The sequence below is a fragment of the Rutidosis leptorrhynchoides genome, chromosome 2 (genome assembly GCF_046630445.1).
Source record: "Rutidosis leptorrhynchoides isolate AG116_Rl617_1_P2 chromosome 2, CSIRO_AGI_Rlap_v1, whole genome shotgun sequence".
Taxonomy (NCBI): Eukaryota; Viridiplantae; Streptophyta; class Magnoliopsida; order Asterales; family Asteraceae; genus Rutidosis; species Rutidosis leptorrhynchoides.
Window position 1 is genome coordinate 580,718,529 of NC_092334.1, and position 22,087 is coordinate 580,740,615.

General features: G+C 32.7%; 1 protein-coding gene across 1 annotated transcript; it reads left to right on the forward strand.

Moving 5' to 3' along the window:
- The first annotated feature begins 21,080 nt into the window (after window positions 1-21,080).
- Window positions 21,081-21,722, forward strand: LOC139889856 (uncharacterized). Its single transcript, XM_071872774.1, has 2 exons — window positions 21,081-21,341; window positions 21,441-21,722. The coding sequence occupies exons 1-2, from the start codon at window positions 21,081-21,083 to the stop codon at window positions 21,720-21,722; spliced, it is 543 nt and encodes a 180-aa protein (XP_071728875.1).
- Window positions 21,723-22,087: the final 365 nt, after the last annotated feature.

Genomic DNA, 22,087 nt, shown 5'->3' on the forward strand with positions numbered 1-22,087 from the left:
ACATATTGGAATTTAACATAAAACTTTTATAAATATTATATAATTAATATTCAATTTATTATCATTATACGTTTATGATATTATCTGATATATAATACTAATATAGGTTCGTGAATCCGAGGCCAATCCTGTGATGATCCGGGAATTTTCGACCAAATTTAAACTTGAATCTTATTTGATTTCGATACGATAAGCAAAATCTAGTAATTAAAATCTCAACATTTTTTTTGAACTGTTTCATATATTCATTTGACCTTCGATTATTCCCGACGATTCGCGAACAACGTTGTCTAAATAAAAATGTATATATATATATATATATATATATATATATATATATATATATATATATATATATATATATATATATATATATAATTAAAAATGTAAATATAAATAATTATATATGTAAATAATTATATTAAATATATTATTGAACTATTAAGTAATTCAGTTTTATGAAAGATAACTTTAAATAACTAGATCTTGATATATAGAATATATAGTATATTGTATATAAATGGTTCAAACATATTTTACCAACGTTATCAGAACATTAAATGTATAATGTTATACCCTATAGTTAATTGTTTAATATATATAAATAATTATATATTTATAATTTAAAACATAGTTGTATATATATCGTAGTATACATATAAATAAATATGAATCTATATATAATATTTTTTTATCAAGATTATATTGTAATACATATAAAATATATAAACATTGAATATTCAAGAATTATATCATATAATATATTATGTAATTATTAAATATTCACAAATTTAATAAATTGTATAGTAACATATTAAATGTAGTTAAAAGATAAAAATATAGTTGCCATACTAATATTTTTATTAATACTTCATAATAATACTAATGTTAGTATTAATATCGGTATTATTAAAATTACCTGATATGAAATTTGATGCATATGATATGTTAAAAGTTCTATCATTTTAGTTTAATAATATCATTATCATTATTTTATCACTTTACTCATTATTATTAAGTATTATAAGTATTATTATAATTATAATAAGAGATTGTACATGTAATTGGTAATATTATTATTAATATTATTTGATTAGTAATGTTATTATTATTATTATTATTATTTTTATAATTATCAGTATTCTTTATATTAATAATTTTATATTATTAATATATTTATTTACATTTACCAATTATTAACATTAAATTTTAACTAGGAATATAATTACAGAATCAAACTTCTGATTGATGTCACGATCCAGCTAATGCAAATCTTTGCTACTGTCCTTTAAAATCTGATTATGTACATAAAATTCGATTCCTAATCAGATAAAGTTAAAATCTGTTACACTTTTAATTATTTTATTTATTTATTCTATTTTCTAAATAAAAATGGCTGTCGTCTACCATTTGTTTCAGAGAATCACGTGGAATCAATTTTAGGTAATGCAATAATTAACTTCACATCCTCACTGTCCATTATCATTATATCACTCTCTTTATTTTCACGAATTTAAAAAAAATGAAGAAACAGATGCTATCGGCTCTGTTCTTACTTCAATTATCAATAGGTTCGTTTTCAAATGAAAATTCAAATTGTATAGATGTTGTTACATTAGAAAACTTCCGTTTATACTATCTGTAAAATCTCAAAGTCTAATTTTATATATCAATGTCGAATTCTTGAGTCAAACCTTCGAGTTCAAAAGTCAAAACATATGTTCATCACAAAAATTCATATTCGTTTTGATGTTTTCTTTGAAATTGATAGTTCGGAAAGTTCCAGGGTCGATTTGGAACCTGATTCATGTTATACTCATGGGCTAAAAACAATTAGAATCGAAAATCAAAATTTAAGTTATTTATTTTATTTTATTTTCTGAAGAACAGACCTAGTCTGTTTGAATTTTTTTTAATTGGTTCTGATTGTTAATTTAAATAAAATATAAAACGTTTCTGTTTTCTTTTAATTACACTATGTAATTTATCTGTCATGATGTTTGTTTGGGAACCTCTAGTCGACGAGTGAAGGAGATGATATAGGGACACAGATAGATATATCTTATATAAATTTATTAGGATTTATAAACCAAAAAGACGAAGTGGACTGAGTGGTTTTGGGTGTTGTTGTCTGATCTAGAGGTCGCATGTTCGAGCCTGGATCCTGGTCACTGCCATATTTTTTGGTTGGAAATCTATTTAAGGTAGTTTTTAATTATTATTATTATTATTGGTATTCTTATTATTATTATTATTATTATTATTATTATTATTATTATTATTATTATTATTATTATTATTATTATTATTATTATTATTATTATTATTATTATTATTATTATTATTATTATTGTTATGTTATTATTATTATTTACTAGGATTATTGTATCACAAATAATTATCATTAATATTGTTAATATTAGTATCATTATTAATATTATTAGTATTAACATTCTTATTATTAGTAGTATTATTATTGTATTATCATTATTATTATTACCATTATTAATTATTATTAATATTGTTACAATTATTAGTATTATAATTATTATTATTATTACTAATATAAGTACCATGGTAAAGATTATCATTTATTCATGATTATTACAATTATAGTTACAAACCTGATTATTTATATCATTATTGTTATAAAAATAATAAAATTCATTATTAGTATCATTAAAAAAAAAAGTATACTTGTATCATCTTATAATTAATAGTAATATTATTATTATTATTATTATTATTACTAGCATTATAATTAACATTAGTATTATAATTATCATTATAAGTATCATGATCATTATTATTATTATTATTATTATTATTATTATTATTATTATTATTATTATTATTATTATTATTATTATTATTATTATTATTATTATTATCAGTATAAGTATTATTATTTATATTATAATGAGTAGTATTATTAAGAAATTACTAAAATCACTACCATAACTATAATTAATAGTAAAATTAATATTTTTACGAAATTATTATTACTATCATTAATATCATTATTATCACTAATAGTAAATACATATATATTTGTCTTATTTCAATTATGTATATTAATAAAAAAAAAAATACAAATGATATAGGTTCGTGAATCCAAGGCCAACCCTGCATTGTTCAATATAGTCATATGTATTTTTACTACAAAATACATTAGGTGAGTTTCATTAATCCCTTTTTAAATGCTTTTGCAATATATATTTTTGGGACTGAGAATACATGCGCTGCTTTTATAAATGCTTTACGAAATAGACACAAGTAATCGAAACTACATTCTATGGTTGGATTATCTAATCGAATATGCCCTTTTTATTAAGTCTGGTAATCTAAGAATTAGGGAACAGACACCCTAATTGACGCAAACTCTAAAGATAGATCTATTGGGCCCAACAAGCCCCATCCAAAGTACCGGATGCTTTAGTACTTCGAAATTTATATCATGTCCGAAGGAGGATCCCGGAATGATGGGGATATTCTTATATGTATATTGTGAATGTCGGTTACCAGGTGTTCAATCCATATGAATGATATTTTGTCTCTATGCATGGGACGTATATTTATGAGAAATGAAAATCTTGTGGTCTATTAAAATGATGGAAATGATTATTTATGTTAAACTAATGAACTCACCAACCTTTTGGTTGACACTTGAAAGCATGTTTATTCTCAGGTACGAAAGAAATCTTCCGCTGTGCATTTGATTATTTTAAAGATATTACTTGGAATCATTCATGATATATTTCAAAAGACGTTGCATTCGAGTCGTTGAGTTTATCAAGATCATTATTAAGTCAATTATAGTTGGATATATTATGAAATGGTATGCATGTCTGTCAACTTCATATGTAATGAAAGATTGTCTTTTCAAAACGAATGCAATGTTTGTAAAATGTATCATATAGAGGTCAAGTACCTCGCGATGTAATCAACTGTTGTAAATCATTTATAATCGATATGGACTTCATCCAGATGGATTAGGACGGGTCCTTTCAGTTGGTATCAGAGCGGTGGTCTTAGCGAACCAGGTCTGCATTAGTGTGTATAACTGATAAGTCGTTAGGATGCATTAATGAGTCTGGAATTCGACCGTGTCTGCATGTCAGAAATTTTGCTTATCATCCTTAAAGTCTAGACACGTCTTACTGCCTCTATTGCATAGACAGTGTATAGATAAATTCATATCTTAGTGTATCTGTTATTGTTACCTTTGCCTAATAGCTTCCGTAAATTCCTCCGTAACTTATGAGATTTTAGTATTATATATGAATATGTAAATTATGTATTGCAGGGTACTAATCTACATCCTATAATCTATTACTTATCGAAAATCCTTCGTCTGATCCTACGAGATGAATCCCTCAACCAGTTCTAGTCCCTCAGATTTCGATAGCTATTCCGATAGTTATTCCGATAGCTATTCCGACATGGATATTCACCTAAGCCCCGAAAGCGGTGTCATCAGAATGAATCAACAAATCAATCATCCTCAATTCATCTACTGGGTTCGTAAACGACTTAATCAATGGAGACGCGAAGAAGGCGATCCTTTTCACCAACCAAATTCATCTCTTGGTGAAGAACCTGAAGCACTTACCGGCGAACCAGTCTGAAACACCATCTTCACCCTCATTTCCCGAATATATCAACACGATTATATTCTATCCACAATTCTAAACCTTATTCAGCCGCTCGTTCCAACCGACAATCATTCCTGAATAATGGAAGAAGCCAACAAGCTTCGCGCTCGAGTAATCAATTTGCAGAATATGGTGCAAAACTTACCAGCTTCAGCAACAACATCAATACCATTACCACCAACAACCCAAGTTTCAACGTCACACGCCTCAACGTCTCATTCGGTACCTCGAATATAATCATCGTTCTACGAATCGTTCTACATAAACTATCTTCGTCCTTCATGGCAATTATGTAATCTTTAATGTTTTAGAGATTATGTACTCTAGTTTTAGCCGTAAATCTGATGAGTTTAATATCATATTGACTCATTAAATCCATGATTACGTCTGAAGAAAATATATATGTATATATGTCTTCATAAAGATTGTAATTAAAAATTCTTTGGTACAAACTGTTAATGGTGAAAATATTTTAACGGGTAGGTAATACCCGAGGAATATTTAGATTTCATATTAATAAGTTACATTGTACATTTTTCGAATCTGATTCAACAGTCATTTACTATCCTATTTACAACCATCGATATACGAATCCGTTCACCACAGAATAACCATTTTTATTCAATTTCATATTTGGATTTTGACTTCTCAGAATCCAACAAGTGGCATAATGAAGAAAACATTGAACAAAATAAAATTTGTTAGAAACAAACGAATTAACTAATTGAAATATTGTTAAGAATCCACGCTAACTGTTCCTAGTTAACTGTTCCTAGCTAACTGGTTACATTTTATTTACCGCAATTTAATTACCGCAATTTAATTACCGCAATTTATATTCTCGCAATTTTATTTATCGTCATTTTATTTATGTTATTTACTTTACGCATTTTATTTATCGTTATTTAATTTCTGTTATTTACTTTACGCACTTTATTTATCGTCATTTATTTTCTATTATTCATTTTACGCACTTTAAATATCGGGACACGTATACAAGGTTTTGACATATCATATCGACGCATCTATATATATTATTTGGAATCACCATAGACACTCTATATGCAGTAATGATCGAGTTCTCTATACAGGGTTGAGGTTGATTCTACAATAATATATATAGTTTGAGTTGTGATCGAGTCTGAGACGAATACGGGTCACGATACGTATTAATTAATTCGAATATTATATATTAAAATGTATATGAATTATTGAATTGCTAAATGTGGACTATCAACTGTGAACTACCAACATTGGACAATTAAAATGAATTAAAATATTGACTATAACATATGAAACTAAACAATTCTTCAAGTTGCCACTTGATTTCATCTTAAACCTCATTTGTATCTTCACGATTACAATCCACGTTCAAACCTTTCATGATTCTTGAAAACACCTCAATCGAGAGGATGAATCAACCGCATTTCATTTACGGAAGAAAATATTGATGCATATAGTTATGCACCTGAAAACACTCGGAACCTGAGTAAACGTTTAACACGTAGCTATGTTAATTCCTTTAGCGTTATTATTACCGAAAATAACTTTGTATCTGCTGTTCGAGATAGCCAGTTTTGTCACAGCTCCAGCAAGACAACTTTGACTTTTCGTACGAAACAACCTTATTATAACTTTGATATATACGCATGCTCTTTTATTGTTACCAGGGAACCTTTCATATTCCACCATATTACCATCAGCGTTTAATCATCTAAAAACACAATTTTCCTGAAACCACCTCGGATTAATAACCGATGATTCAGATATCATAGCATTAAATACACAGGAAACAGAAAAATGGTAGATGGTCTAAACGACCAAAAGTTTGATGATAAAGAAAGGAGTGTTAGGAACGCTCGATAGAAAATTGGGTATTGAAAAACAGATTGAGCTACCCATGAAGGAGACCAAGGACAAATACAAGGACCAAACCCTATATTCAAAGGATTCAGGTAATTCTGGATCCGTTGAAATCTTTAGAGAATATCTTGCTCCTAAGTCATGTTAAAATCTTGCGGAAAATCTTTCTCCATCAACCATCGAACTTAGAAATTCCAAAATATCATCATCAATATCTTCGATATTTCTGAGGATATTTTCATAAATATTCTTGTCCGAAATTATATACCTCCTCGTGCTTCCTGTGTATCATTATATTGGAAACATTCAATAGAAAATTTTGTACCAAAAAGCAGATTATGCGAAACTAGGAAGAAAGTCGTGGACAAATCACAAAGAATAAGTTTGACTTCAAAGAATCCAAATGATTCAATGTCTGTTGAAATCTTTAGCTAATACCTTGCTTCTGACTCCGAACTCTTACGGACAAATATTCTTCACCATCCTTCAATATTATAAATTCCAAGATATCATCGTATCTTTCATTATAAATATCCTCCATATTTCTGAAGATATTTTTTATAACTATTCTTATATGAAATCATTAATCTCTTCATACTATCAGTGTTACATCATTCAGAAACTGTTAGTTTCTATATTCTGTAAACTTTCGAGCTTAAAATATGAATGTTATTGAAGTAATGTCGGGAACTGATGCATGAGTTAGTATAATATAATGACACTTGATCAACGTGATTATATTATAGTAAGTCATGCTGCGTTTCTAAATGGAACATGATAATTCATAGATTATAATGTCATCATGTGTGATGTTACATAACTCTTTCATTATGCTTAACTTCTGAACATATCAAGAAAGTATATTCTTGATAGTTCTATTCTCAGTGATTCTGGTAATTTGATAAATCAAATCGTGCTAATACATTAGTTCTTATTTAGAACACGATGTTTATTCGAAATTCCATACTTACGAATTCTGGACCGTTACTCGCTTTACTAGAGGTCGGGAGGATAATAAAAAGGCAAAGAGCTCCAAAATATAAGAGATAATATAAAGCCCAACAACAACACCGAAATTACAAACCATGGATATCAGTGTGTATAGCAATATAAAGACACGGGAGGATTATAAATACAATAATCTCTAAAGCATAGTAGAAATAAACGGATTCCTCCGGTGGAAGTTGGAAAAGGAGAATGATTGTTGCGATAACCAGGATAAGGACAAGGATCAGAACTGGATTAAGCATTTTCATGATCTTTTGAATTTGGGAATTGAGTATTGAAGTGGTGAAAATTAATGGAACGAAAAAGGTAAAATTTATAGTGAAAATATCAGACAGAGGAATCGAGGCAGATCACTGCATTTAATTATAGAAATCTAAATTTCCTTATTCGCAGGAGAATCAAATCTTTTAGATTTCGAAGATTTTCTTCAAATCCTTTAAATTCCGGAATTCAACCAAAACAACGTCAAAATTTAAGACGCATCCTGTTTTCTAAATTCAATCATGACTACATCAAAAGTTAAGATGTATCTTACCTTCAAAATTCAACTCTGACTCTGTCAAAAGTTACGACGAATCTTTACTTATCCTATTTCAATCTTTTGTGATAATTTCACTCGTACGCTTCGAATAATTGAGTTGTTTTATTCAAATCACCTGATGGTGATAAAACTTTAATTATTGACTCATATTCGTCAGGAAAACATATTTATTGTTAGCCATGACGACCTCACTCAAATTTCAGGACGAAATTTCTTTAACGGGTAGGTACTGTGATGACCCGGGAATTTTTGACCAAATTTAAACTTGAATCTTATTTGATTTCGATACGATAAGCAAAATCTAGTAATTAGAATCTCAACATTTTTTTTGAACTGTTTCATATATTCATTTGACCTTCGATTATTCCCGACGATTCGCGAACAACGTTGTATAAATAAAAATGTATATATATATATATATATATATATATATATATATATATATATATATATATATATATATATATATATATATATATATATAAATAATTATGTATGTAAATAATTATATTAACTATATTATTGAACTATTAAGTAATTCAGTTTTATGAAAGATAACTTTAAATAACTAGATCTTGATATCTAGAATATATATAGTATATTGTATATAAATGGTTCAAACATATTTTACCAACGTTATCAGAACATTAAATGTATAATGTTATACCCTATAGTTAATTGTTTAATATATATAATTAATTATATATTTATAATTTAAAACATAGTTGTATATATATCGTAGTATACATATAAATAAATATGAATCTATATATAATATTTTTTTATCAAGATTATATTGTAATACATATAAAATATATAAACATTGAATATTCAAGAATTATATCATATAATATATTATGTAATTATTAAATATTCACAAATTTAATAAATTGTATAGTAACATATTAAATGTAGTTACAAGATAAAAATATAGTTGTCATACTAATAGTTTTATTAATACTTCATAATAATACTAATGTTAGTATTAATATCGGTATTATTAAAATTACCTGATATGAAATTTGATGCATATGATATGTTAAAAGTTCTCTCATTTTAGTTTAATAATATCATTATCATTATTTTATCACTTTACTCATTATTATTAAGCATTATAAGTATTATTATAATTATAATAAGAGATTGTACATGTAATTGGTAATATTATTATTAATATTATTTGATTAGTAATGTTATTATTATTATTATTATTATTTTTATAATTATCAGTATTCTTTATATTAATAATTTTATTTTATTAATATATTTATTTACATTTACCAATTATTAACATTAAATTTTAACTAGGAATATAATTACAGAATCAAACTTCTGATTGATGTCACGATCCAGCTAATGCAAATCTTTGCTACTGTCCTTTAAAATCTGATTCTGTACATAAAATTCGATTCCTAATCAGATAAAGTTAAAATCTGTTACACTTTTAATTATTTTATTTATTTATTCTGTTTTCTAAATAAAAATGGCTGTCGTCTACCAATTGTTTCAGAGAATCACGTTGAATCAATTTTAGATAATACAATAATTAACTTCACATCCTCACTGTCCATTATCATTATATCACTCTCTTTATTTTCACGAATTTAAAAAAAAAATGAAGAAACAGATGCTATCGTCTCTGTTCTTACCTCAATTATCAATAGATTCGTTTTCAAATGAAAATTCAAATTGTATAGATGCTGTTACATTAGAAAACTTCCGTTTATACTATCTGTAAAATCTCAAAGTCTAATTTTATATATCAATGTCGAATTCTTGAGTCAAACCTTCGAGTTCAAAAGTCAAAACATATGTTCATCACAAAAATTCATATTCGTTTTGATGTTTTCTTTGAAATTGATAGTTCAGAAAGTTTCCAGGGTCGATTTGGAACCTGATTCATGTTATACTCATGGGCTAAAAACAATTAGAATCGAAAATCAAAATTTAAGTTATTTATTTTATTTTATTTTCTGAAGAACAGACCTAGTCTGTTTGAATTTTTTTTTAATTGGTTCTGATTGCTATTATTATTTCTTATTGGGTCTGAATTGTCGTGGATACTAAATCATGGGATTTGTTCTTAATCTGAGTGAGCGTTGTGTTGTTGTTACTTCACCAGACATATGTTAGATTGATGACAATGAGAATGTTGATGATAGCAATGAGAATCTTGATGAAAGTGAAAATGTTGTTAATGACAATGAGAATCTAGAGTACAATGAGAATGATGATGAGAGTGAGACTGTTGTTGATGACAATGAGAACATGGTTGGGAATCAAGAAGGCAACCTTACAGGTCATAATCTATTGTTGTTATGGAATGAAGCAAGACTAAGGTTAATGTATCTTTATCGATCATATTCTGATGTTTTTGTTATTAGCATATTATATTCTGTTGTCGATCGCAATAACCAGTGTCTTTAGTATATATGTTCGTGTGGGCTATTATGCATCTTATTGTGTTTTATGCATTTTGTGTTCTGTACAATTTGTGTTACTGTGACATAAATACCATTGAGGGATATGCACTTTGTGCATTATGCATCTTGTATATGCTCACAATTTGTTGTATGTGTATTTATGCATCTTGATGTGTTGCTGTACTTTTGTACAATATGTTCGTTTTTGAATTAGTCTTAAATATAATAAACATTGTTTGGTTTTCTTTTGGTTGCCATAGTGTGCACAGGCAAAAGCATATTACACAACACCTCCAGTCAAAAGTATAAGCATGTTTTGTTTATTTATGTCTAGGTTTATAGTTTATATGTTGTTTATATAGTGTTATATGATGTTCACAATTGTGTTGTGTAATCATGTGAACTGTGTTGTTGTGTTATAGAGTCGAATGGTTGTGTTATAGAATCAATCGAAGTGTGTATCGTGTTATAGTGTTATTATATGATGAGTTGTTACAGCAAAACAATTAAAAACAATTGAGAAAAGCTACACGTACGTGATCTTAGTGCAGGGACTATCCCACATCAGATTAGACAACAGCCCAGCAAACCAAACCAATTGTTATAATGTTCAAAAGTTCCTACGTAGTTCATATAGTCCCAGATTCAAATATATATTCATATAGTTCCATATATTTACAACACGATTTGATAGAAGCTCTAATCGATTACGATGACAAACAACAAGAACATGTATTAAACAACAACAACAAGAAGAAAAATAAAGAAATAAAGAGTTACCTCTGATCGATTACGATTGCGATGTATCACCCTAGCTGAATGAATATTGAACGATGAATGAAGATGAATGAATGAACAGAAAAAGCTTGTACGTTTTTTTAATATAATCGTACTAATTTTTTAATAGATTTCTTGGTAATTTATATAAGTTATGTTATAGATATTTATAGTATAGTTATCTTTTGTATTGTAATTATAAGTATAGTTATCTTTGAGAAAAATGTTCCTTCCTAATTCAAATTCATTCCTAATTCAAACTCCTACTCTCTTAACCCTTTAATTTTAACCAACTCCCTATTAATTTGCTAACGGATGTTAGTGTTATGATTAAACTAGATGTGTTTGGCTAGTAGATTGGTATAATTAGACGTGTTTGATTAATTAGACGTGTGCCTATTATCTTATTTAGACGTGTTCCAATTAGACGTGTTCATCTAACTAAATGGACTTATTCTATAAATTAACTTGACGTGTTCTTGGTAACTTATTAGACATGTTCTCAATTAGACATGTTCCTATTAGACGTGTTCCTATTACATATTCATCATACTAAATGTCAAATTGTTCTTTAAAAAATTAAATTTGAAATACATATAAAGGAGTTTGATCCGTTGATAACTTGACATTGTAGCATTAGTGGAGGCAATAAAGAAAAGGATGAAATGCGAATTTTAAAAAGAATTAAAAGGTAATTAATATGAAGCTTTTTTTTTTTAATCACAATTCCCTTGTAAATTTGTTCGTACATTAATGTGTACGTGACTTTAATATTTAATTAAGTCTATTTTTTTTTTCTCTATTTCCAACTAAGCATATCTAAACGCGGCTTCGTGTTTCCACGACCAAATTTAATTAATGGATACTATTAGCAAGTTGCACCAAAACAATATGCTAAGAAAAAGCTGAAAATTTAATACATAAACTATATATAGTACACTTCTTTAAATTCTTAATGTCTCATTAAATCAGAAAGCCTTATTAAAGATATAAAAATAGTCCTTGTATATGTTAATTGTGTATTAGATCCGCCGACTAATCTGAAGGCGACTACTTGCTTCACAGAATTTCGGAATTATCAACGGCTAAAATTCTAATACATATAATAATATTAAAAAAATATATATAGTAGAAAAACTTATGATAACAACAATAGTACATAGTAAATTATTTATTTTTTTATGGTCGTCATCTCATTATATTAATATAGTTATTAAATATAATTGTCAACGTAACAATTTTTTAAAGCAAATTCGTTAAAGGATATAGCTAATGTAAAAAATTTTAATAAACGAACTTTGGGGCATATGTTATTCATATTTGCATTGTGAGTTTAAGAACCATTATATAGAACACAGCTAATATGATAATATAACATCGTGTAATTTTTGTTATCATAACGATTTTTTGTATGTTAATATAATATAACATATATATATATATATATATATATATATATATATATATATATATATATATATATATATATATATATAGTGAAAGGATCCCTAGAGAACTAGAGTAAGTAGAGAACCCATAGAACTCATAGATTGAACTTCAATCTATGTGGAGATTGAGCTAAAATCTATGAAAAAAAAATACAATCTGCAAAAAAAAAAAAAAAATCTGCAAAAAAAAAAACAATGAATCTGCATAGAAAAAAAAGTGAATCTGCAAAAAAAAAAAAACTGCAAAAAAAGTCAATCTAAAAAAAAGTCAAATCTGCACAGAAAAAAGCCGATCTGCAAAAAAAAACTGCAAAAAAAACGCAGATTGACTCAATCTGCACGCAGATTGACTCAATCTGCACGCAGATTGACTCAATCTGCATAAAAAAAACAAAAAAAAGTCGATCTGTAAAAAAAAAAAGCTGGAAAAAATCGTCAATCTGCACGCAGATTGACTGAATCTGCAAAAAAAAAAAAAAAAAAATCTGAACAGAAAAAAAAATCTGCAAAAAAAAAAATATGTGAATCTGCACGCAGATTTAGTGAATCTGCACGAGTTCCATGAGTTCTCTACTACCTTTGGTTCTCCATGGATCCTCACTATATATATATATATATAGCAAAACCAAAGAATACACCCTAGTATCCTCTGACACTCTTGGGCGATTTTTTTCAAGCCAAGAAAAATTTGCTTTTCCAGCGATCTTTGCAGCTTCCTCTATTACTTCTCACACTTAATCTGTTCTTCTGGTTCATTCAAGTTGGCTCTAGGAGATGGGTAAGACGTCGGGTGGGAAGAAAAAGAAAACGGGGCAAGTAACTCAACCTAGGGTTTTGTGGAGTCGAACCATTGGCGGTGAAGAAAACTCAGAATCAAGTAGCAGTGATGATTCGATTGCTAAACCTGGAGAGCGGACAGGTGAGATCAGACAACCAATTTATGTCGAAGGTAGTGAGAAGAAAGAGGTAACGGCACTTCATGGGTTACCTGGGATTATGAACACATTAATTTATTTAACATCAACAAGAAGGAAAAGGTGAAGGATCTTGATGGTCAAACGGCATCAGATTTTTCTGATGAGGAGGTTGGTACGAATGTTAAATCGAAAACATATATCCCTACAATTGTGGGTGTGGTTTCAAATACAATCACTCAGGAGGAAATTACTGTAACTAAACGTAATGGCGTGGATGATACTTCTAATCGTAAAGATGATACGAATCAAATAGATAAAACTGATTTACTGGAGAATTCATCTGTGCCCATGGTTGAAAAGGTTGTTAAGGGGGATAATCATGCTAATGCCACCAAAATTATTGAACAACAAAGTGTTGGTTTATTTTGGCTAGTAGAAGATATGTTTATCCCACATTGGTGGGAGGAAGATGTGAGGGTGAGTGACTTGGTTATATAAGAGGGGCTAAGTCTTCATTCCAAATCACACCAATCAATACACTTTAAGTATTTGATTATTTCTTTCTTTCTTACCCTTGTTTGAGAGTTGTATTAGTTAAATATTTTGGAGAGTGTAGTTGGCTTAAGAGAGTCGTCTATATCATTGTAACAATTTGTGATATAGTGTATTTTCTCTCTTTGGGGGCCGGTGGTTTTTCTCCTGTTTTGGAGTTTCCACGTTAAATCTTGTGTTGTGTATTGTTCTTATTTCTTTACTATTATTGTTGGGCTGGGTGGTGGGAATTAGTGAGACCGTAATTTCCCAACAACTGGTATCAGAGCGTCAGGTTTGACGGGGGTCTCGGTTATAGGAGTCGGAGTATGCTCTGTGGTTGCCACGGGAGTGGATCGTCCACATCAGAAACGAGTTCTATTGATCGTATAGGGTATCTGGTTAGACAATATTTTTTCTGATTCGTAGTAATAGTTGGATTTGTTAGTGGCCTAGTTGTGGATTTCCGATTTAAAGGGTCCTGGCTACCTGCTACATCTTTTGGCTATTCGAAACGTGAGCAAAATCAGAGAAAGTGTTGTTTATAGGATACGGATACGATGTCGAAGTTCAGTCCAATGAGGTTTGATGTTGAGAAATTTGATGGGATGATCAATTTTGGCTTATGGCAGGTTCAAGTCAAGGATGTGTTGATTCAGTCCGGGTTACACAAGGCATTGAAAGGTAAACCCACCTTTGTTCCCGGCAGTGATTCTAGCAGTAAGTTCGATGAAGAAGAATGGGATGATATGGATTTGAGGGCAGCAAGTGCGATTCGTTTGTGTCTTGCAAAGAACGTGCTTGCAATTGTCCACGGGTTATCAACGGCAAAGGAGCTTTGGGTTAAACTAGAGCAGTTGTACCAGGGCAAGGGCATCTCAAATCGGTTGTGTCTTAAAGAACAATTTCATACTCTGCGTATGGATGGCGGTTCAAAGATTTCAGATCATCTAAGTATTCTTAACGGTATTGTTTCAGAACTGGAGGCTATTGGAGTTAAAACGGATGATGAAGATAAAGCTTTGAGGTTGATATTATCTTTATCATCGTCTTATGAACACATGAAACCTATTTTGATGTATGGGAAGAAAACTCTGAAGTTTGAAGACGTTACTAGCAAGCTCCTATCCGAGGAGAAAAGACTGGAAGGTAACGGGGTCTCGTCATCAGGAGATACGATAGTGTTGTGTTCAGATAGGCAGAAGAGAAACTCTAGAAAGAATCTGACATGCTGGAAGTGCGGGAAGACTGGGCATGTAAGGGTTAATTGTCCCGGTGGAGCTAATCCGGCAAATGGCTCCAAAGATGCTAACATTGTCTCCGTTGTTACGGAGAGTGACGAATTCCTCTGAAGTCACGTCATCCTCATGGTGTGTCCGCGCCACCGTGGAAAGGGATGTTCGTTAGCGGTTCCACAATTACACATGGGCATTGGTTTGGCGTTGATGCAGGTTGTGTGGTGGAAACTGATGTTGTAGCTGATGGGACTTTCGGGAAAGCCAAACAGGGAAGTTGCACCATAAAGTTTCAGCTGGTTGTTCAACAACATGTGCCGAGGTGAAATGCTTGGAATGTGATATTCTAAGTGCTATACTCTTAATGGTGGAGTATGATAATTCTTGTTAAGAGTTATGATTGTCTGTGATGACAATGATTGTCAGTTTAGACAATGTTCGATGAAGATGCAAGTTTTGTCTCTTGGGAGATAATGTCAACTGCATAAAGATGAGGATCTTGAAGTTGTCGTCGAGGAAGCGTCTACATCGGTTATCCTTGCAATGTGGAAGCATGGTTATCTTCTTCTATCCAAAAGGTGGAGATTTGTTGGTTTATTTTGGCTAGTAGAAGATATGTTTATCCCACATTGGTGGGAGGAAGATGTGAGGGGTGAGTGACTTGGTTATATAAGAGGGGCTAAGTCTTCATTCCAAATCGCACCAATCAATACACTTTAAGTATTTGATTATTTCTTTCTTTCTTACCCTTGTTTGAGAGTTGTATTAGTTAAATATTTTGGAGAGTGTAGTTGGCTTAAGAGAGTCGTCTATATCATTGTAACAATTTGTGATATAGTGTATTTTCTCTCTTTGGGGGCCGGTGGTTTTTCTCCTGTTTTGGAGTTTCCACGTTAAATCTTGTGTTGTGTATTGTTCTTATTTCTTTACTATTATTGTTGGGCTGGGTGGTGGGAATTAGTGAGACCGTAATTTCCCAACACAAAGATCATATATAAACGCTGTTGGTGGTGTAAAGGAGAAGAGAAAGGTCAACTTTCGCTTGATGCCACTACAGAGTGATCTTGAAGAGGGAGTAGATGTTGAAATTCCTTTGTCTTCGGTCAGAGAAGCGGCTAAGAGGTATAGTAATACTTTGTACGGGTATTTTATTGGTAAACGTCTAGCTTTCCCCGTGGTTCAAAATTATGTTATTAATGTGTGGAGAAAGTACGACATTGAAAAAGTTATGATGAACTCCAAAGGTTTTTATTTTTTCAAGTATGCCACGGAACAAGGAATGCTAGAGGTGATCGAGTCTGGCCCACGGTTGATTAGGGGGTCTCCTATCATCTTGAATCAGTGGAATACGAAGGTTTCTATGACAAAGGAGGATTTGTCTAGGATTCCAGTTTGGGTTAAGTTTTTTGATGTTCCATTATCTAGGTTTACGGAAAATGGTTTAAGCACCATTGCTTCAAAGGATGGAAAATCAATGATGTTGGATTCTTATACAAGCATGATGTGTATGGAATCCTGGGGACGTCCTAACTATGCAAGGGCAATGATTGAAGTTTCTGCAGAGAACGAGCTTAAGGAGGCTTTAACGGTTGTTACTCCCAGTATTGATGGTACTACTAAGGTGAAGGGTGTAATTTCCATAGAATATGAATGGAAGCCTCCTAGATGCTCGTTGTGTAAAGTATTTGGTCATACTGATGTGCAATGCCCTAAGAATATTCCTGTCGTGAATGTTAATAAGGCTATTAATGTTCGTAATGATACAGGGAAACATGCTAGTAAAGGTACTGACGAAGATGAATTCATCAAGGTTGTCCATAAGAAACAAGGGGATGTTGGAAAATCTCAAAGTGGTATTCACATTGGTAGAAATAAGCAAAAAAAATGTTTATCGTCCAAAGCAAAAAGTGGAAAAAGGGAATGAGAATTTGAAGGAGAATAATGCTGTGAAGAGATGGTCATGTTGGCTCTTCTTCAAATTTTGTTTGTACAAGTAATGCATTTGCATCTTTACACGATAATGTTAATGATAATGCTATTAAGAATGCAAATGTTTACCAACTTATAGACGAAGCGAGTGATGTGGAAGAGCAAGGGGATGAAACTGCACAATTCATGGGCATGAAATCGGGATGGTTGTAAGTGTTCTTATGTGTTTCTATGTCTTGGTCTATGTGTGTAGCTAGTTGTTTTTGGTTTTGCTAGTCCTGTTAGGTGTGTAGGGTCTAGCTTGGTGCTTGGTTGTTTGTGAGGCCGCAAGGCGCATTTGTGGTCGTTGTTATCTCTTATGTATTTTTTATTATTTTTATAAATAATATTCACCGGGTAAAACCTTTTACCCAAATATATATATATATATATATATATATATATATATATATATATATATATATATATATATATATATATATATATATATATATATATATATATATATATATGGGCAGATCAATGGGGAAGTAACCAATTTGGGGGAAGCGGGGGAATCAATTTTTTTTTTCGTTTTTTTGAATTTTTTTTTCAGACATCAAGATCACACGAGAATATGAATATTTAAAAAAGACACTTCGTGATGAACGTTAATATTTATGCGGGAAAACGATCGACAAAAATAAAATTCAAGATAATATTGATTGTGAATAATGTTAACGGTTTTTTTTACATATTTTGTGAAGTACTTTTTGTCAAAATTTAACCCGATTTAGAGTTTAGGGTTTGATGTTTTGGGTTTAGTCCCAAAACCCAAAACCCAAAACCCTAAACCTAAACCGTTCGTGTGAAAAACTCAATCTAAACCCTAGATTTAAACCCTAAACCCTAAATTTCTAGACCCTAATATCTAAAACCTCATAATACGATCGAAAAACACGATAATTGTTATATATTAATTCTTCGAGCGTTTTTCCGCCAAAATAAAAACATTTATCACAAAGTGTCTTTATTAAATGTTCATATTTTCATCTAATCTATAATGTTCGTGAACAAAGTTTTTCCAAAAAACGAAAAAAAAAATTCCCACGCTTCCCTCCGATTGGTTACTTCCCCCTTGATCCTACAATTATATATATATTTACACGTTCGATGAGAAGATAGGGTCCGTTATAAATTCGGGTGGAATTAGTGTCTTTTATATTAATAAAATTATATATTTACACTTTTTACCCTTAAAAAGTGTAAACTTGAGGGGCTGTTGCGTAAATATGGCCGAAGTTGAGGGACCCTTTGTAGTGTGAACGCAAACTCAAAACGAATATCCGAAACAACGGAAACGACGAAAATCGCCTCGACTTTTAGTATGTAGGTATAATGACGGTCCAAAATACGAAGTATCTATTTAATCGGATACGTTTGTAATGACGTTCGTCACGTGACTACCCCCGTGATGCATGACGTCCATCATATGAACCTATTGGGAACCTACTGCTGTGTCATATGCAACACACGATGTCTAGTTAAATGGAGTTGTGTAATCAAGTCAACGTCACGCTGTTGGTTGCATGACGTACTAATGAGGTTGACTTGGTATTGCTGAATTGGACCATATCCTTACATTTCAGGAACGTGGAGAACGTTGAGTAGGTTGTAGGCATGATTAGAAGGCTCTAGTGGCAGTTACAGATCGTGGGTGCTATTATGATGGTTATCATGCATAACCGTCAATTATAAATCTATAAATAGCACCCCCAGGCCTCATTTGAAGGCTAATCGACCAACTGATCAACTCGCACATACTAACCTTCTTTTGTAGCTTACCTTGGAGGCTCAGAAAAAGATAAACAACACCACCACATTCATACCCCATTTAACCGTAGGAACCACTTCCAAAGGTTAAATTCTTTCTTTAATTCACTTGCACTCAGACTGAATAATTTTGGTTTGATCATTTTGGCGCCATTCGTGGGACCCGATTGATCAACGCTTTCATAGCAAAATGACATAAGGTTCCAATCCGCAACCCACTACCTTCAATGGCAAAGAACCATATGACCCTTTCAAACCTAATGACGATAGCAATTATGAAACTCCGAATGATTCCATTAAGGGCACCCGGTTGCAGTTCGATGATGATGAGAAGGAAACTGACCAGCGTGACTCGGAAGAAGCGGAAACCCAGGAGGAAAACGTACATCAGCTCAAACCTATTAATGGTGAGGAAGCCATACGCTTCTTGGCCAAGGGAGGATTCGTTTTACCCTCACTCGTGCCCAAAGGCGCTGAAAGGCCTACCGGTATGTCCAAAGTACAACCCCGTATCTCTACGCGTTCAGTGTCGGAGACCGGTAAGAGTTCCGGTAAAACTCGGGAGGAGGCACGCAAGGACCTAACTGAGAATTTGATTCTTGCCGCACCAGAATCTACGAGTGCTCAGGTCGAGCAGCCTGGCGTAGCGGACAACATGCTGAATAACGGGTATGCTATGATGGGAGACAACGTTAAACGTTCATTCGAAGTTTCCGCAATGTCGGAAAAGTTTACCAGGGAAATAGCTACCCATCCGCTGCCCGCCGTCCTCACTACCCCCTCACGCTAGGGATATTTGATGGTAGCTCCGATCCAGAAGCATTTCTGCAGCATTTTGAGCACGCCGTCAAGACGCAACATTGGGATAATCCGACGGCATGCCACATGTTCCCAGGACAGCTTCAGTCTGCCGCGCGGGAGTGGTTTGCCAAGTTGCCCTCGTTGAGTATTACTAGCTTCACGGACCTCAGAACCAAGTTCCTGCAGCGCTTCCAGAATTTTAAACGTACATAGCTGAACCATTTGGACGTGCATAGCATCAAGATGAGGTCACGCGAGTCTTTGATGGGTTTCACCTCTCGCTTCACGTTGGAATGTCAGAAAATTCCAGACTTGCCGGAGTCGCAACAAATTTCTGTGTACATCATGGCAATCTGTCAGGTTAGGCATTTGTCCCTGGTAAAAGCGATGCGGCGAAAGTTACCGAAAACATATGTTGAGGCAGTAAAGATGGTAAAAGACTACGTACGGTCAGAAGAGTTCGCAGACGCGACCATTGGTTATCGCAATGATAAAGATGACAAAGGCAACGGTAAGGGACATGCGAACAGCAGCTATAAGGGTAGCAGCAATAATAGCGGCGGAGGTTACGGACGTTCCAGTCATAAGCCTGGCAACCGCGACAACTACCGTCCATATGAACGTTACGGTTCTAAGAGGCTGTCACCAGAGGAAGAAAGTTTAATAAAGTCATTGTCCAAAACTCCTAAGGAAATTTTGGCAACAGAGGAGATAAGCAAAGACTTCCAGCCACCTAAGCCTATGAAACCGCATTTCGCGGTGGACGAAATGCAATATTGTATCTTTCACGAAGATAAAGGACACGACGCTGATGACTGTCGTGAACTGAAGAAAGTCATTATCGAAAGGCTTAAATTAGGGGAGTTCAAACATTTAAAACCCTCGAACAAAGGAGGATCCGCAACCAGGAGGTTTGCGTGGCAGAAGGGGAAAGATAAATCACCTGAAAAGCACATTTACATGATTCAGATGTGGCATTCGGGTCACGTAAGGAAGGCCGAAGCGCTGGAGGAATAGGAATGCGCACCAATCACGTTCCCGGCATTTTGGAAAGTTTGTCCAAAGGACCTACCGTTAACAATTACCGCAATAATTGGACGCTGTCTGGTATCGCGTATTTATATCGATACGGGTAGCGCTATGGACGTTATCTATGAACATTGTTTTTTGCAGTTACCAAAAGACGTGAGGGATAAGGTCAAGCCCCCGTTGCATCCCGTTGTGGGATTCACTGGTGAAACGACTTGGCCCCTGGGACGTATTAATATTAACATAACGCTAGGAGATGACCACCGATCCCGAACTGTGCAATTAACATTTGTAGTAGTTCGTAGCCAATCCAAGTATAATGTGATTTTAGGACGGACGGCGCTTCAGGAATTGAGTGCCATACCTTCTACGGTACACGGTATGTTGAAGTTCCCCACAAGGGCAGGCGTAGCAACTTTATTTTCAGATCGTGCCTAAGTCTGCGCTGATGTCAGTCAACTGGTCTTCCAGCCGGCACCCATTAAGCATGAGGGGGTTGTCGTAATCAATCACGCATTTCCCGAGAAAGTCATTAAGATTGGCAACACCCTTTCAAAAGAAACTAATAGTGCCCCCTGCGAGCTACTATCTAACAATGCCGATGTTTTTTCTTGGCAAGAGTCGGACATGACAGGAGTCCCAAGGGAGGTAGCGGAACATCGCTTAAATGCAAATCCAAGCATGACGCCGGTACGGCAGAAAAAGAGGGGAATGGCACCGGAACGTAGCGCGTTTCTACGTAACGAGGTATAAAAGCTTGTGGAAGCCAATATATTGAGAGAGGTTCGCTACCAAACCTGGGTAGCTAACCCGGTGCTAGTCAAGAAAGCCAACGGGACGTGGCGCATGTGTGTTGATTTCAAAGACATCAACAAAGCATGCCCAAAGGATAACTATCCATTACCGGAAATTGATTGGAAGGTCGAGTCACTCGCTAGGTATCGCTTTAAATGCTTTATCGACGCGTACAAAGGGTACCACCAGATTCAAATGGCCGAAGGAGATGAGGATAAGACTGCGTTTCACACTGACCATGGCATCTTTTGCTACACTAAGATGCTGTTTGGCCTAAAAAATGCCGGGGCAACTTATGAGCGAGTAAAAGACGCTGCCTTCAA

What these genes read in the sequence shown, in the direction of transcription:
- LOC139889856 (XM_071872774.1), top strand. Translation starts at nt 21,081, where the DNA reads ATGGACGTTATCTATGAACATTGTTTTTTGCAGTTACCAAAAGACGTG. An exon ending in TGAGTGCCATACCTTCTACG is followed by an intron (nt 21,342 to 21,440) that starts GTACACGGTATG and finishes CTGGTCTTCCAG; the next exon opens with CCGGCACCCATTAAGCATGA.